The sequence below is a fragment of the Hylobates moloch genome, unplaced genomic scaffold, assembly GCF_009828535.3.
Source record: "Hylobates moloch isolate HMO894 unplaced genomic scaffold, HMol_V3 SCAFFOLD_40, whole genome shotgun sequence".
In the NCBI taxonomy this organism is placed as follows: Eukaryota; Metazoa; Chordata; class Mammalia; order Primates; family Hylobatidae; genus Hylobates; species Hylobates moloch.
The window spans coordinates 1,221,104-1,236,544 of NW_026652315.1; the positions used below are offsets into that span (position 1 = coordinate 1,221,104).

The following is a 15,441-nucleotide window of genomic DNA, read 5'->3' on the forward strand; positions in this document are numbered from 1 at the left end:
ATTTTTTTTTTTTTTTTTTTTGAGACGGAGTCTCGCTCTGTCGCCCAGGCTGGAGTGCAGTGGCACAATCTCGGCTCACTGCAAGCTCCGCCTCCCGGGTTCACGCTATTCTCCTGCCTCAGCCTCTCCAAGTAGCTGGGACTACAGGCGCCCGCCACCACGCCCGGCTAATTTTTTTATATTTTTAGTAGAGACAGGGTTTCACCGTGGTCTCGATCTCCTGACCTCGTGATCCGCCCGCCTCCGCCTCCCAAAGTGCTGGGATTACAAGCGTGAGCCACCGCGCCCGGCCAAGAATGATATTAATATGAAAAAAAAGAGACAGACAAGAACCAAAAAAAATTTGACATCAGGATGATATAGTCTTAGACATTACTTTGAAAATCTATCTATCTATCTACACACACACACACACACACACACACACACACACACACACACACAACCTCAAGGGAAAGTGTATAGAAAAGCATGGCCAAAAGAGCATTGCATAGTTCCAGAGTAGTAATGAAAAATAACAGTGAATAGAGGGTGAATTTAGAAGCCTCTCGCTGTCCCTTGCTAAGGTTTATTTATTTGTCACACAAGTGAGAAGGGGTTGCTTCCCCTAATGCTAGAGCAGCAATTCTCAAACTTTATCAAAGATCAGAATCACCAAGAGGTCTTGTTGAAGCACACAGCTCCTGATTCTGTAGGTCTAGAGTAGGGCTCGAGAATTTTCATTTTTAACAAGTTCCTAGGTAATACTGATACTACCAACCCAAAAACCACACTTTGAGAACTAGAGTTGACAGATATCTGTCAAACTGGTGGGCTGGCAGGGCAGAAGTATTTCTGAGAAAAGTTCTAAGGAAAGAATGAGGCAGGCATAATACATGTGATTCAATGACAAAACTTTAACCATTGGCCATAAGACTAGGGAAGTAGGGATTCTAAGTTGAAGATGTCATGTATTTCTTAAATTCATTTCTGGTGCAACCTACCTGGAATCACATTTCGGTCTCACTTTTAAAAAGGACTACATAAAGGACTACATAAGTAAAACTGAGAGAACTGTATCATTAATACAGTCACACATTAGGGCTATAATAAGAGGGAAGAGAAAATTATTTCCCTCCATTCACCATCATGTATTTTTCACATTACCAGGACAGATGGGCATCTGGTAAAGCAGCATGGAGTAGAGGCAGCACCTGGTGGAATATCATAGGATTGGACTTGTTTCTAAACAGGTGTGGGACTCCCCATGGGGGCTCTCAGAAATAATTGAGTCGGGGATGTTCTTTGCAGGAGGCTGGAGTTTCTGCAAGCAATTGAAGGCCAGAGCCAGGGCAATTTGAGTTACATGGAAACCTTTGATTTTTAACTAAGAATTTTCTCACATATCTTGAATAGAAGGTTAAAAGAGGAGGAGTAAATGTATATATGCCCTGTACCTGTGCAATCTTCTGGTCTGAGCTAATTTTGATGCAGCTGAAAATAAAGAACAATCAATTTATTTTCCATAGCATCATCAACATAATAAAGCCAGGATGTTTGAACTATAGCTCTTGTAGGTTTATGCAGAATAAGATAAGGAAAAGATCATAGGCTGGGGAATAATTAGAATGCTGCTATACTCTAGTGGCAAGGAGATAAGGACTCAGGAGTGGCCCCAAAGGGAATGAAGGAAAGGGGTATATAATATCAGCAAGACTTTATCAATGCAATAATCAACAGTAAACTGCGTAAAAATCAAAGATGGCACCAAATTTTCTGTCATGGTAGCTAAAAATGTTATGATTCAACTAAGAAAAACTGAATTTTAGGCTGGGCGTGGTGGCTCACACCTCTAATCCCAGCAATTTGGGAGGCTGAGGTGGGCAGATCACCTGAAGTTGGGAGTTCGAGACCAGCCTGACCAACATGGAGAAACCCTATCTCTGCTACAAATATAAAATTAGCCAGGCGTGGTGGTACATGCCTGTAATCCCAGCTACTCAGGAGGCTGAGGCAGGAGAATTGCTTGAACCTGGGAGGCAGAGGTTGCGGTGAGCCAAGATCGTGCCATCGCACTGTGGCCTGGGCAGTAAGAGCAAAACTCTCTCTCAAAAAAAACAAAGAAAAAAGAAAAACTGAATTTTAAAAGAATAATCATTTTGATGTATTTTTTGGATTTCTTAAGCCTGAGGTAATAATCAGCCTGTTATTTTAATTAGACAAGCACTGTATAGCTTAAATCTTCATTGTTTCACACAAAAACATTTTTCTTCATCTGAACTTTTATAACATTTACTGTTTGTGCTAGTCATTTAGTGTTCATTATAAACTGAGTTGTATTCTCAATGATCATTTCATGTGAACATACTTCCTTTTTTTTTTTTTTTTTGAGATGGAGTCTCGCTCTGTCGCCCACGCTGGAGTGCTGTGGTGCAATCTCGGCTCACTGCAAGCTCCGCCTCCTGGGTTCATGCCATTCTCCTGCCTCAGCCTCTCCGAGTAGCTGGGACTACAGGCGCCCGCCACCACGCCCAGCTAATTTTTTGTATTTTTAGTAGAGACGGGGTTTCACCATGTTAACCAGGATGGTCTCAATCTCCTGACCTCCTGATCCGCCCCCCTCGGCCTCCCAAAGTGCTGGGATTACAAGCGTGAGCCACCGCACCCAGCCATGAACATACTTCTTAATTCCCCAAAGAACTTTGTACTCCCAAAGAATAAGTCCAATGTTTTACACTCATATCCCCCACATCTCTCTCCTTAGCACAATCACTAACTATATGTTCACTAAGTATACTTTTCTGAAGTGTATGGTTCAGATATCTTTTGAAAAATATAAAGGATGTATTAAAAGTTATAATCAATATTCTAAAAGATGAAAGGTCAGGATGCCATTAAATAAAAACTAGAATAATTTATTGGAAATTAAATATGTAAAGTAGAAGAAAAAGATGAAGAGTGTAAAATCAGACAAAAGATAAGAATTATAAAATAAAACCAGATAATTTCACAGAACTGAAGGACATAAGTTTCTACACTGAATGTGATCACACAAGTAGCCAGCCCAGTAAACAGAGCAAGACCCACACAAAGATATATCAAATACTGAAATGTCAGAACATCAAGAATAAGGGAAGATCAATAAACTTCAGAGAGAAGGAAGAGGTTATATACAAAGGTTCTGGAGTCACAGTAATATCAGACTTCTCTATAATCACCTGGAAGCTAGAATACAATTGAATAATTACTTTAAAATGAAGAAAAAGTATTTCCAACCTTCAATTTTATACCCAGCCAAACTATAAAATTTAAAAACCTACAAGGTCTACAAAAATTTACTTCCCTTGCACTTTTCCTCAGGAAGCTAATTAAGAATACATCTGGGCTGGGCATGGTGGCTAATGCCTGTAATCCTAGCACTTCGGGAGGCAAAGGTGGGTGGATTACAAGGTCAGGAGTCCAAGACCAGCCTGGCCAAGATGATGAAACCCCATCTCTACTAAAAATACAAAAATTAGCTGGGCATGTTGGCGGGCGCTTATAATCCCAGTTACTTGGGAGGCTGAGGCAGAAAATTGTTTGAACCCAGGAGATGGAGGTTGCAGTGAGCCGAGATCTCACCACTGCACTCTAGCCTGGGTGACAGAGCTAGATTCCATCTCAAAAAAAAAAAAAAAAAAAAAAAAAAAAAGAATACGTTTTGCTGGGTGTCATAGCTCATATCTATATTCCCAGCACTTTGGGAGGCCAAGGCAGGAGCATCACTTGAGGCCAGGAGTTTGAGATAAGGCTGAGCAACATAGAACCTATGTTTACAAATAATTTTTTTTTTCACTGAGCCAGGTATGGTGGCATGTGCTTGTAATACTAGCTACTTGGGAGGCTGAGGCAGGAGGACCACATGAGCCCAGGAGTTTGAGGCTCCAATGAGCCACAATCATGTCGCTGCATTCCAGGCTGGGCGACAGAGGGAGACCCTATCTCTATTATTTAAAAAAAAAAAAAAAAAAAAAAGAGCAAAAATATGCTTCGTTTTAGAAAAAGGAGATCCAAGAAACAAAGGAATCAGAAGAAGGAATTTCTCAAAAAGTGATCAAGAGAAATCCCAGGATGACACCTGTGTAGCAGGCTTATAAAAGAAAAGTCTGGAGCAGAGCAAGAGAAGTGAGTGTTCCAGGAAGGACGTATCCAGTATTAAAATGGTCCTAAGGAATAACTTGGTATGATTGATCAGACTGCTAACTCTGTGGCTAAGTTAGTGGAAAGTGAAGAATTAAGCAAATAAACAAAATAATGAGGCAACTGGGTTATTTTTGTTTTTTGTTTGTTCTTTTTCTTCTTTGAGGCAACTGTTAATTCCAAGACAGACAAAAAGTTTAACACAAAAAAAAAACACAGTAAAATACCTGACTTAGTGGTGAATACTTACATAGCTCTAATGCTTTAATCTTTGAGTATGTAATAAAAAATTGTTTAATAACTGGAAGATTGGAGCAATAGGAGGAAGAATGATATGAAGGAACTAAATCCTCATCTTCCATGGGAATAAATCAGTAAACAATATATACAATTATTTTTTTTCTGTCCAGTGAATGGAATACAGTGTTTTGGGTTTTTTTTTAGACGATCTTACTCTGTTACCCAGGCTGGAGTGGAGTGGTGCCATCGTAGCTCACTATAGACTTGAACTCCTGGGCTCAAGCAATCATCACACCTTGGCCTCCCAAAGTGTTGGGATTACAGGCGTGAGCCACAGCACTCAGCCTACAACTGTTAAATGAAGAAACTAGACTGTAAACATGTTTCTCAGAAACAAGGGTACAAAGAGCTAAAGAACAGCTATGAGGCTGGGTGTGGTGGTGAGCGCCTGTAGTTTGTGCTACTCTGGAGGCTGAGTCAGTAGGATTGCTTGAGCCAAGTTACAGGCTGTAGTGTGCCACAACAGCCACTGTGAATAGCCACAGCACTCCAGTCTGGGCAACATAGTGAGACCCTGTCTCAAAAAAAAAAAAAAAAAAAAAAAGGAACAGCTATGAGTTGAAAGAGAATGTGAGGCTGTTTATAAAGAACAGGACTCAAGGGTCTGGAAGGACAAAACAGGGAACTGCTTCGTTTTTATATAAACTGTTTAACTTTTAAGACTATTACATCTGAAACTTTGAAAAATAATTTTTAAAAGTTGGATAGCGGCCAGGTGCAGTGGCTCATGCCTATAATTACAGCATTTTGGGAGACCAAGGTGGGAGGATTGCTTGAACTCAGGAATTCAAGACCAGCCTGGGCAACATATGCTACAAAAATTTTAAAAACTAGCAGGGCATGGTGGTATACACCTGTAGTCCCAGCTACTCAGGAGGCTGAGGCAGGAGGCTCACTTGAACCTGGGAGGTTGAGATTTCAGTGAGCCATGATTGTGCAACTGCACTCGAGCCTGGTTGACAGAGTGAGACCCTATCTTAAATAAATAAATTAATTTAATTAAATAAAATTTTGATAGTAACTATTTAACTTAAAAATAGCAATCTTAGGCCGGGCGCGATGGCTCACACCTGTAATCCCAGCACTTTGGGAGGCCGAGGAGGGCAGATCACAAAGTCAGGAGATCGAGACCATCTTGGCTAACATGGTGAAACCTCGTCTCTACTAAAAATATAAAAAATTAGCCGGGCGTGGTGGCGGGCGCATGTAATCCCAGCTACTCAGGAGGCTGAGGCAGGAGAATGGTGTGAACCCGGAAGGTGGAGCTTGCAGTGAGCCAAGATTGCGCCACTGCACTCCAGCATGGGTGACAGAGCAAGACTCCGTCTCAAAAAAAAAAAAAAGCAATCTTACCTCAGAGTTTACCTAAAGATACATATATGCAAAATAAGAATAAAATATCAGTTTGTCTTGTGGTATTCTCCCTAGATGCCACTCCCTGCCTCCCTTAAAAAATAACTATGTACCTTTTCATGAACTTAAATAACTACCTACATTTTCACAGCTGTTTATCTAGGCTTGTTGACAACGCATGAAAAGAAGAACTGGTTCTGTTTTTTACAAAAAAATTATTAAATGATGCCACGTGAGCATTTGAAACGCATACCAATAAAAACTACCACAGCAAGTACAGGTTTATCCAAGTAAAGGTTTTGAAAAATGGTGAAGGGCCATTATGGGAGAAGTGTATGCCATGATTTTTGGCTCTCCTATGGCTCACAGGCCTATAAATGATTCATTCATTTAATTTATTCATATAACACAGCTTTATAGATTTCCTTTTTACATTTGAAGTACCATGCTAAATTCTAAATTTCCTTTTTTTTTTTTTTTTTTTGAGACGGAGTTACACTCTTGCTGCCCAGGCTAAAGCGCAATGGCACAATCTTGGCTCACTGCAACCTCTGCCTCCCAGGTTCAAGCGATTTTCCTGCCTCAGCCTACCAAGTAGCTGGGATTACAGGCAAGTGCCACCACACCCGGCTAATTTTGTATTTTTAGTAGGGACGGGGTTTCTCCATGTTGGTCAGGCTGGTCTTGAACTCCCAACTGCAGGTAATATGCCCGCCTCAGCTTCCCAAAGTGCCGAGATGACAGGCCGTGAGCCACTGCGCCGGGCCTTGAAATCTGTATTATTCTTACTTATATTTCATGGCCTAAAATACCATAAAATGCTTAAACCGGCAGCATATATTTTAATCTATTAACATCTCCAATTCTTTTTTAGGGAACAAATTCAAATTTAAGAACAGGATTTATTGTTTATGGATTGACATGGAGATCAAAAGCACACACAACTCCTAAATTCAACATTCTGAAAAACGCTCTCCATTATCTTTTCTAATTTTCCTGTTGTCCAAGAGTTGGATGCAGGCGGAGGATTACCTAGGTGCCGAGGTAAGAGACTGAAGGCACAAACTGTTTCAGTATAATAAAGAAAATAGTTAGAATAAGAATAGTTATAATACAAATTAGATATAGAGCTGATCATGGACAATTATCAATCATTATTATAAACATTACTAATCATTAGCTTTTAATATTACTCTTTGTTGCATTACTAATATAACCTAGGAATAACCAGCAGGTATAGGGTCAGGTGGTGAAGGGACATTGTGAGAAGTGACCTAGAAGGCAAGAGGTGAGCCTTCTGTCACGCCTGCATAAAGGCCGCTTGAGGGCTCCTTGGTCAAGCGGTAACGCCAGTGTCTGGGAAGGCACCTATTACTTAGCCGACGGTGAAAGGGAGTCTCCTTTCCCTGGAGGAGTCAGGGAACACTCTGCTCCACCAGCTTCTTGTGGAAGGCTGGATATTATCCAGGCCTGCCCGCAGTCCTGTTGCCTAAACCCCTCCCTGTGGTGCTGTGCTTCAACGGTCACGCTCCTTGTCCACTTTCATGCTCCTCCCATACTCCTGGTTCCTCTTCGAAGTTCGTGGTAGATAGCAGTAGAAGAAATAGTGAAAGTCTTAAAGTCTTTAATCGTTCTTGTAAGCACAGAGAAGAAAACGCTGACGTATGCTGCCTTCTCTCTCCGCTTCAGCTACCTAAAAGAGAAGTGCTCCCTATCCTGTAATCACGTGACTTGCTTCACCTTGTCAATCACTTAGAAGATTCACCCTCCTTACCCTGCCCCCTTGTCTTGTATGCAATAAATATCAGCGAGCCCAGCGGTTCGTGGCCACTACCGGTCTCCCCATCTTTATGGTAGTGGTCCCCCGGGCCTAGCTGTTTTCTCTTTATCTCTTTGTCTTGTGTCTTTATTTATTACAATCTCTCGTCTCCGCACAAGGGGAGAACAGCCGCTAAGCCCCGTGGGGCTGGACCCTACAGTTGGACATATAGCATCATGTCAATGCGGATCACAAGGTCAGGAGTTAGAGACCAGCCTGGCCAAGGTAGTGAAACCTCGTCTCTACTAAAAATACAAAAAAAATTAGCTGGGCATGGTGGCGTGTGCCTAGTCCCAGCTACTTGCGAGGCTGAGGGAGGAGAATCACTTGAACCCGGAAGGTGGAGGTTGCAATGAGCCGAGATCGTGCCACTGTACTATAGCCTGGGTGACAAAGCAAGACTCCGTCTCAAGGAAAAAGAAAAAAGGGGGGGGTGACAGTCTTCTGCATTCTCAGGTAAACAAGAATATAACTATCAAACATACATGTATTATATGTGATACATATTATGTGTGGCCGGGCATGGTGGCTCACGCCTGTAATCCCAGCACTTTGGGAGGCCGAGGAGGGCGGATCACGAGGTCAGGAGATCAAGACCATCCTGACTAACACAGTGAAACCTCATCTCTACTAAAAATACAAAAAGTTAGCTGGGCATGGTGGCGGGCGCCTGTAGTCCCAGCTACTCAGGAGGCTGAGGCAAGAGAATGGCGTGAACCCGGGAGGCGGAGCTTGCAGTGAGCCGAGATCGCGCCACTGCACGCCAGCCTGGGCGACAGAGCAAGACTCCATCTCAAAAACAACAACAACAACAACAAATTAGCCAGGCATGGTGGCGGGCGCCTATAGTCCCAGCTACTCGGGAGGCTGAGGCAGGAGAATTGCTTGAACCCGGGAGGCGGAGGTTGCAGTGAGCCAAAATCGTGCCACTGCACTCCAGCCTGGGCGACAGAGACAGACTCCGTCTCAAAAAAACAAAATATAAGTATTTATTAAAAAACAGCAGTAAGAAAAAAAAAAAAGACAGTAAGCTCCATGAAGATATAAGCTCTGTGATCCACTATGGCATCTCCAGTGCCAGACAGCATCCAGCAACTTACTTGCTACTAAAATGTATTAAAGGAATGAATGAAATACTACTTTGCAATTTTGTCTGCCTTCTCTAACCAACAGAGGTGCAAAAATATCACATTCTAATTATGTATCAGGTATTTATATATCTGCGAAGGAAGACCTGTCTCGTTAATTTTTTATCCCCAACAGCCTAGAAAATGTTGAAAGAAAAAAATGGGGGAAAAAGCCCTTTTCTGGAACAAGTTAGAATAGGACCCACATACATTTTGTTACTAACAAAACGTCCAGCTTGTCTTTCTTCTTTGAAAACTGCATGGCCTTAAGAGGAGTCCATTCTAATTAGGAAAAAAGTCACCTTTTCAGAAGCAGGTGCTTCCCACTCCATGCAAAGTAAAGCCAAGTTAGCAAAACCGCAAAGACTTGGCTAATTCAAATACAAGCTAATTTATTATTATTGGCGCAAATTAGCCACTTTCTTTTGCTGCGCTGGTCAATGTCCACAATCATACTGACTCTTCCTGTAGGGCGAATGTCTCACCAGTAGCTGGTGAGAAGCACAGCTCTTCTCAGCCAAAACCGACAGAGACTGGAATTTCTGCAGTGCAGTAATCCAAACCCCTCGAGTAGATATGCCTGCTTTAAAATCTGCATCTCGTAAGAAATGCCTTAATTTTCCATATTAGGAACTGAGAAAACAAGTCTCCTGAGCCCTACAGGGACAAGTTCTTTTCCAAATACTACAACCACCTCCAACCACCCAACAATGCCTCAGCCCGAGGGTGGGCCACACGCGACCCAGCGCTAAAGGGTCACAACCAAGCTGTCCGCCGCCTGCCTTCCTTTTAAAGAAGCCGCACACAAGCGGGCTGCCCCGGAGTTCAACTTCCGGCCACATAGTGAGAGGATGTTTTCCTACTGGAGCTGAGCCGCGGGGGCGCGCCCCCCGGCCGCGCCCTCCTAGCCACGCCCTCCACGCCCGGCCTTCCGAGCGCGAGCTCGGGCGGGCGTACGGAAAGGGCTGGGCCACGTGGGCGGCTGCTGAGTGGTTCGCCTTCGCCCCTCAGCGCACAGTCTGGCAGAGGCAAGCTCAGAGCGCACGGAGAGCGCGGTAGCGCGCGCCCGCGCGCGTTCTTAGTACCTTCCCCGGTGACGTGCCTGACCGAGGCCGCGCCAGGGCGCTGTTGCTGCCAATACAGCTGTCATGGCGTCCGAGGCGCTGGCTGCGGAGAACTGGCCGCGGTCTCCATAGAGCTGGGGGCGGGCGGCCCGGTATGGAGAGCAGCCCCGAGAGCCTGCAGCCGCTAGAACACGGGGTGGCGGCCGGGCCAGCGTCAGGGACAGGTTCTTCGCAAGAAGGGCTACAGGAGACCAGGCTCGCCGCTGGTGATGGTCCTGGGGTATGGGCGGCGGAGAGCAGCGGCGGGAATGGGCTGGGGGCGGCGGCCGCCAGGAGGAGCCTCGCGGACTCGGCTTCTCCCGCGGGCTCTCCTGAGGTTCCCGGACCCTGCAGCTCCTCCCCGGGTTTGGACTTGAAGGACAGTGGTTTGGAGAGTCCTACTGCCGCCGAGGCGCCTCTGAGAGGGCAGTACAAGGTGACCGCCTCCCCGGAGACAGCCGTGGCCGGAGTGGGTCATGAGTTGGGTCCCGCCAGAGACGCGGGAGCCCGCCCGGATCTCGCCGGCATCTGCCAAGCAGAGCTGACCGCCGCCGGCTCCGAAGAGCCCAGCAGCGCCGGCGGCCTCAGCAGCAGTTGCAGCGACCCGAGCCCTCCCGGGGAATCTCCGAGCCTGGACTCTCTGGAGTCGTTCTCTAACCTGCATTCTTTTCCCAGTAGCTGCGAGTTCAATAGTGAGGAGGGAGCGGAGAACAGGGTCCCTGAGGAGGAGGAGGGCGCGGCGGTGTTGCCCGGGGCTGTTCCTCTGTGCAAGGAGGAGGAGGGGGAGGAGACCGCTCAGGTGCTGGCGGCCTCCAAGGAACGCTTCCCGGGACAATCTGTGTATCACATTAAGTGGATCCAGTGGAAGGAAGAGAACACACCCATCATCACCCAGAATGAGAACGGACCCTGCCCCTTGCTGGCCATCCTCAATGTTTTGCTCCTGGCCTGGAAGGTACATTCTGCAGCTTTCTACTTCCTACAGCTTTTGGGGTGGAGGAAAACGGGGTGAGGGAGCTGTTGCATGTCAGGTGATGGCTTCCTTTCTTTCCTTATTCATCAGTCCCCTTCTTACATGAAATTCATTCCAAGACTTCCATGTTGAAAGAATATTCCCTTGTGCATATATCGAAAAGAATTGCCCCTAACCTCAGTTTTCTCTTGTAGTGTTTAAGAGTTCAACATTCAATTGTGGTTGATACACTTAGAAACCAGAAGGACTTAGAGCATCTTAAATCTTATGATTATTTTAAACTATAATTTCCTACATTTTCTTACTGACCTTATCACATATGCAAAAAAGTGAAGAATTGAAGAAAGTAATCTTCAGAAGTTACCATCAATCCGTGATATCATGGACTAAGTTTTCGTGGTTATATTTAGTCTGATTTCCAACTAATGCCCCATTTGTGTGTAGATACTTAAGAGAATGGTGATGGGGAAGATGTGGCTCTTTAGACAAATTCCATTTAAGGAAAAGCATTGGTCTGAGACCCAATTACCGTAACTTCTTGGTTTTCAAAGATTGTTTTCATTTTATGCATGATTTTTACTTGCCTCATTTCTTTGGCTCTCCTTAAATGGTTTGGCATTATTACCAGTAACCACGCATCCGAATGTGTTAAGGGAGCTAAAACTCTAAAGAACTAAAATAAGAAAAGATAAGTCTAAGGTGAAGGAGCAGAAAAGGGAAAGACCGTTAAAAATAGGTATGTTGAGGACTCAGAGCGAGTTACCTGTAAAATGAAGTGTCTTATTTAAGCTTGCAGGGTTAGGGTGCTGAGAAGATGCATCTCACAGCACCTATTTTATTTTCAATTTGGTAATTATATCTATAGATGCAGTGTTTCCTAGAAAAAACAAACAAACTGGGCGTGGTGGTGTGCGCCTGTAATCCCAGCTACTTTGTAAGCTCAGCTACTCTGGAGGCTGACACAAGACAATCGCTTGAGCCCACAAGTTTGAGACCAGCCTGGGCAATATAGTGAGACCCTATATTAGAAGAAAAGAAAAAGAAAAAAATAACCTGGATTCTTCTAAGCAGTTAGGTAGAAAATCAAGTAAAGGGAATAGTGTTTATCAAACATGCCTTTATCTTCCTGTCGCTAGCAAGGACTGATACAAAAGAAATAAAATTAGAAACCTTGTCATTGTTTGGTGCATAATGGCACTGAGATGTTTTGAGTGAAGGCAGTACCTGCCCTTAAAAGGCTGTCGAGCTGTTTGAGGTGGCATCATTAAGTTACTGGAAACTGTTTAAGAACAAGAAATAGTAAGTTATATGAGACAAGTGGTAGGTAAATTGTGGTAAATCTGTGGAAATGCATTTGATATTCAAAAAGGGGACTTTTTCCTTTGGTATGGCGTAGTCCTAGAAAGCTTCCTGGGCTTTATAGGTCTTGAACCAGTCTTTTTTTTTTTTTTTTAAAGACACCACTATTAGAGCAATTTAACAGATCTTTTAAGGAAGAGAATTTAGAATAACAGGGAAATGGAATTCCTAGGGGAGAGAAGAGTATAAACCAAGGGAATGAAAATAGAATGGATATTGTGTGTATGTATGTTTATTACATGACAGAAGTGGTAAGTTAATGTTGGAGAATAATGAAAAATAAGGTTGAAAAGGTGAACAAGAGCCACTTGATAAAGGCCCTCAACTAGGGAGTTAGTTAGACTTGCTCTAATGGGCCAGAGTCCCTAATCTTTTTTGTAGGAAAGAATAACTATTATTTTCCTTTAGTCTTTTTTCTTATGTAGTACTGCAGAAATTCAGAGGAAAGGGCAAGTACTGTGGTCTGGAGTATTTGGGGATAGATGCATATTAAACTGACTCATTCAATTCAGACAGATTCAAGTGAATGATCAAATGTTTGGGTTCCCACTATGCGTGAGGTACTAGAAATGCAAAGATGAGGCCAGGCGCGGTGGCTCATTCCTGTATTCCCAGCACTTCGGGAGGCCGAGGTGGGTGGATCACTTGAGGTCAGGAGTTCGAGACCTCCCTGGCCATCGTGGTGAAACCCCATCTCTACTAAACATACAAAAAATTAGACGGGCATGGTTGTGGGCACCTGTAATCCCAGCTACTTGGGAGGTTGAGGCAGGAGAATCGCTTGAACCCGGGAGGTGGAGGTTGCAGTGAGCCGAGATCACACCACTGCACTCCAGCCTGGGCAACAAGAGTGAAACCCCGTCCGAAAAAAAGAAAAAAAAAAAAAAAAGGAAATGCAAAGATGAGTATGATGCAAATCTGCCTTCTTGTAGCTGACTATCTAGTGGGATGACAGACATATAAACAATAATTACAGTGCAATGTGAGAAGCTCTAATATGCTATGGAAGTACAGAGAAAAGGGTAATTGAGGAGGGGATTATCAAGGGAAGATTTCATAGAAGAGATAACCTGTGAACTAGATCCAAAGGATGAGTGAGAGAAGACCTTCTGGGCAAAGAGAATAGTGTATTGAAAGATACTGAAGCAGAAAAGGGTTTCTTCTACTTGGAACCTTCAACCTTGGTTGAAGTTTGCAGCATAGGAGGTAAAGGAAATGGTGGTAATAGCAGGAAATAAAATTGATAGGTTTTGTCAGACTGTGAATGAGCAAGCCTGCTAATGAATTTGGAGATTATTTTGTAAATCTGTGGTTTTCAGTGTTTTTTTCTCCAGCCTATTGATGCACACAAAAACCAGTCATAAGTAATCATTGATGATTGATAAAGAGATGGATAAGAGAAGCAAAGTAGAGCAGTATTCTCAAAGTGAGCCAGGGGTACTAGAAGTCAAAGCTACTTTTATGATAATGCTAAGATGTTATTTGCCTTTTTCACTCTTATTCTCTCACAAGTGTCCGTGGAGTTTTTCAGGCTACATGATGTAATGACATCGCTCTGACAGTTAATGCAATGTGTGCCTCTGTACTTTGTATTTTAAATTTTTCTCAATTTTAATTTATAATAAGGTAGATATAGATAGATATCCACATAGATGAAAGTTATTGGGGGTCCTCAATCATTTTTAAGACTGTAAAGGGCTCTGAGAACAAAAAGTTTGAGAAATGCTTTAGTAGAGAAAAATAGTAAATGGGATGTGAAGGTTGTTGTCAGATTTCAGAGGATCCATTGCTATAGGTGTTTAGACTTTATATATAGCTGATATTGGAGCTATTATAAATTGCTAGATAAAGAAATGACATGAAGAAAGTGGTCTTTTACTTTGATATTAGGCTAGAAGTAAGACTGTAGTGAGTGTAGCAGGAAGAATTGATGCGGATAGCGCTTTGGTTAGAGAGTTCTTTGCCCCCTCTCTTTGATGAGGATAATGTAGTGTTCCCAATGATGACTTCTCCCAGTGATGGCTATTAGAAGTGAAGGCAGTAACACCATTTCTCAAACCTGGGTAATAGAGATTGGCTGGATCTTTCCAAAGATGGGGAAGGTATGAAGGGAATTATTTTAGATGGGAAAGTCGATGCCAAAGTTTGGTTGTGTTGAGTTGGAAATGTCCAGTACTGGGACATAAAAATGTAAATGTTCATTATGCTGTTAGAAGCATGGACTGGGTCTCAGGAAAGAGGCTAAATTTTTTTTTTTTTTTCTGAGACAGAGTCTCACTCTGTCTTGCCCAGGCTGGAGTCCAGTGGCAGGATCTCGGCTCACTGCAGCCTCTGCCTCCTGGGTTCAAGTGATTCTCCTGTCTCAGCCTCTCGATTAGCTGGACTACAGGCGTGTGCCACCACACCGGCTAATTTTGTATTTTTAGTAGAGACAGGGTTTCACCATGTTGGCCTGGCTGGTCTCGAACTCCTGACCTCAGGTGATCCACCTGCAAGAGGCTATAAAATTATAAAGAACAATCAAATTGGGGAATTGCTACATAGAGTAAATGTGGTAGTTCTGAGACTAAATGAATTCTCCAGAGAGTAGGGAGCAATAGTTCTCAACTTTTTTTCCATCCCAATATATGTGAGAGTGACAAATTGTTTCTGATGGAGCAGAAACATCCTCTCCATCCTGCCTCAGTTTCCCCATTCCCTCTCCTCCCCTACCTAATTCTCCAGGAGACAGAGAGAAAACAGAGGAATAAAGATTAAATTGGGGGAGGAGGGGAAGAATATTAAGGGTGAGAGAGTGAAAAACCAGCATAGGCACAATTTGAGATGTGGAATGAGAACTAGAAATAGGGCAATGTCATGATAGTATTCAGGGAAAGAGAATGTAATAAAAATGTAGTACATTACTATTGTCAAATGCAGCAGCAGCAGAGAGCTAATGGAGTAGGGAAGATTCTGCTGAAAATGACAGGTGTAGGGACAAGGTCACTGAAAAGTCAGGATAACATGGAATCCTCAGTTCTCTTTAGAGGAAAGGAACAACAACCGTATTTTCTGAAGTAGTGGGAGGAATGGAACAAGAAAAATACAGAGACAAAGTCACGTTAAGATAGAGAGGTAGGCCGTGTGTGGTGGCTCATGCCTGTAATCCCAGCATTGTGGGAGGCTAAGACAGGAGGCTTGCTTGACCCCAGGAGTTTGAGACCAGCTGGGGCAATATAGTGAGACCCCCATCTCTGTAAAAAAAACAAT

General features: G+C 43.5%; 1 protein-coding gene and 1 long non-coding RNA gene across 6 annotated transcripts in view; both read left to right on the top strand.

Annotated features, from left to right (window-relative positions):
* Nucleotides 1–8,017, top strand: part of LOC131382532 (uncharacterized) — a 14,210-nt gene extending 6,193 nt beyond the window's left edge. The window contains exons 3-4 of one of the 2 annotated variants that reach the window (XR_009212078.1): nt 4,018–4,143; nt 6,686–8,017. This is a non-coding gene — a long non-coding RNA (uncharacterized LOC131382532). The remainder of the gene's footprint in view (nt 1–4,017; nt 4,144–6,685) is intronic. The other variant, XR_009212079.1, reaches the window with a different exon arrangement.
* A 1,773-nt stretch (nt 8,018–9,790) lies between these two features.
* Nucleotides 9,791–15,441, top strand: part of LOC116463515 (ubiquitin carboxyl-terminal hydrolase MINDY-2) — a 95,877-nt gene continuing 90,226 nt past the window's right edge. For all 4 annotated transcript variants that reach the window (XR_009212080.1, XR_009212081.1, XM_032146644.2 and 1 more), the window contains exon 1: nt 9,791–10,815. Coding sequence is in view for 2 of the 4 variants with exons in the window: in XM_032146644.2 (XP_032002535.1) it covers nt 9,976–10,815 (840 nt within the window). In the remaining 2 variants the exon portion in view is untranslated. The remainder of the gene's footprint in view (nt 10,816–15,441) is intronic.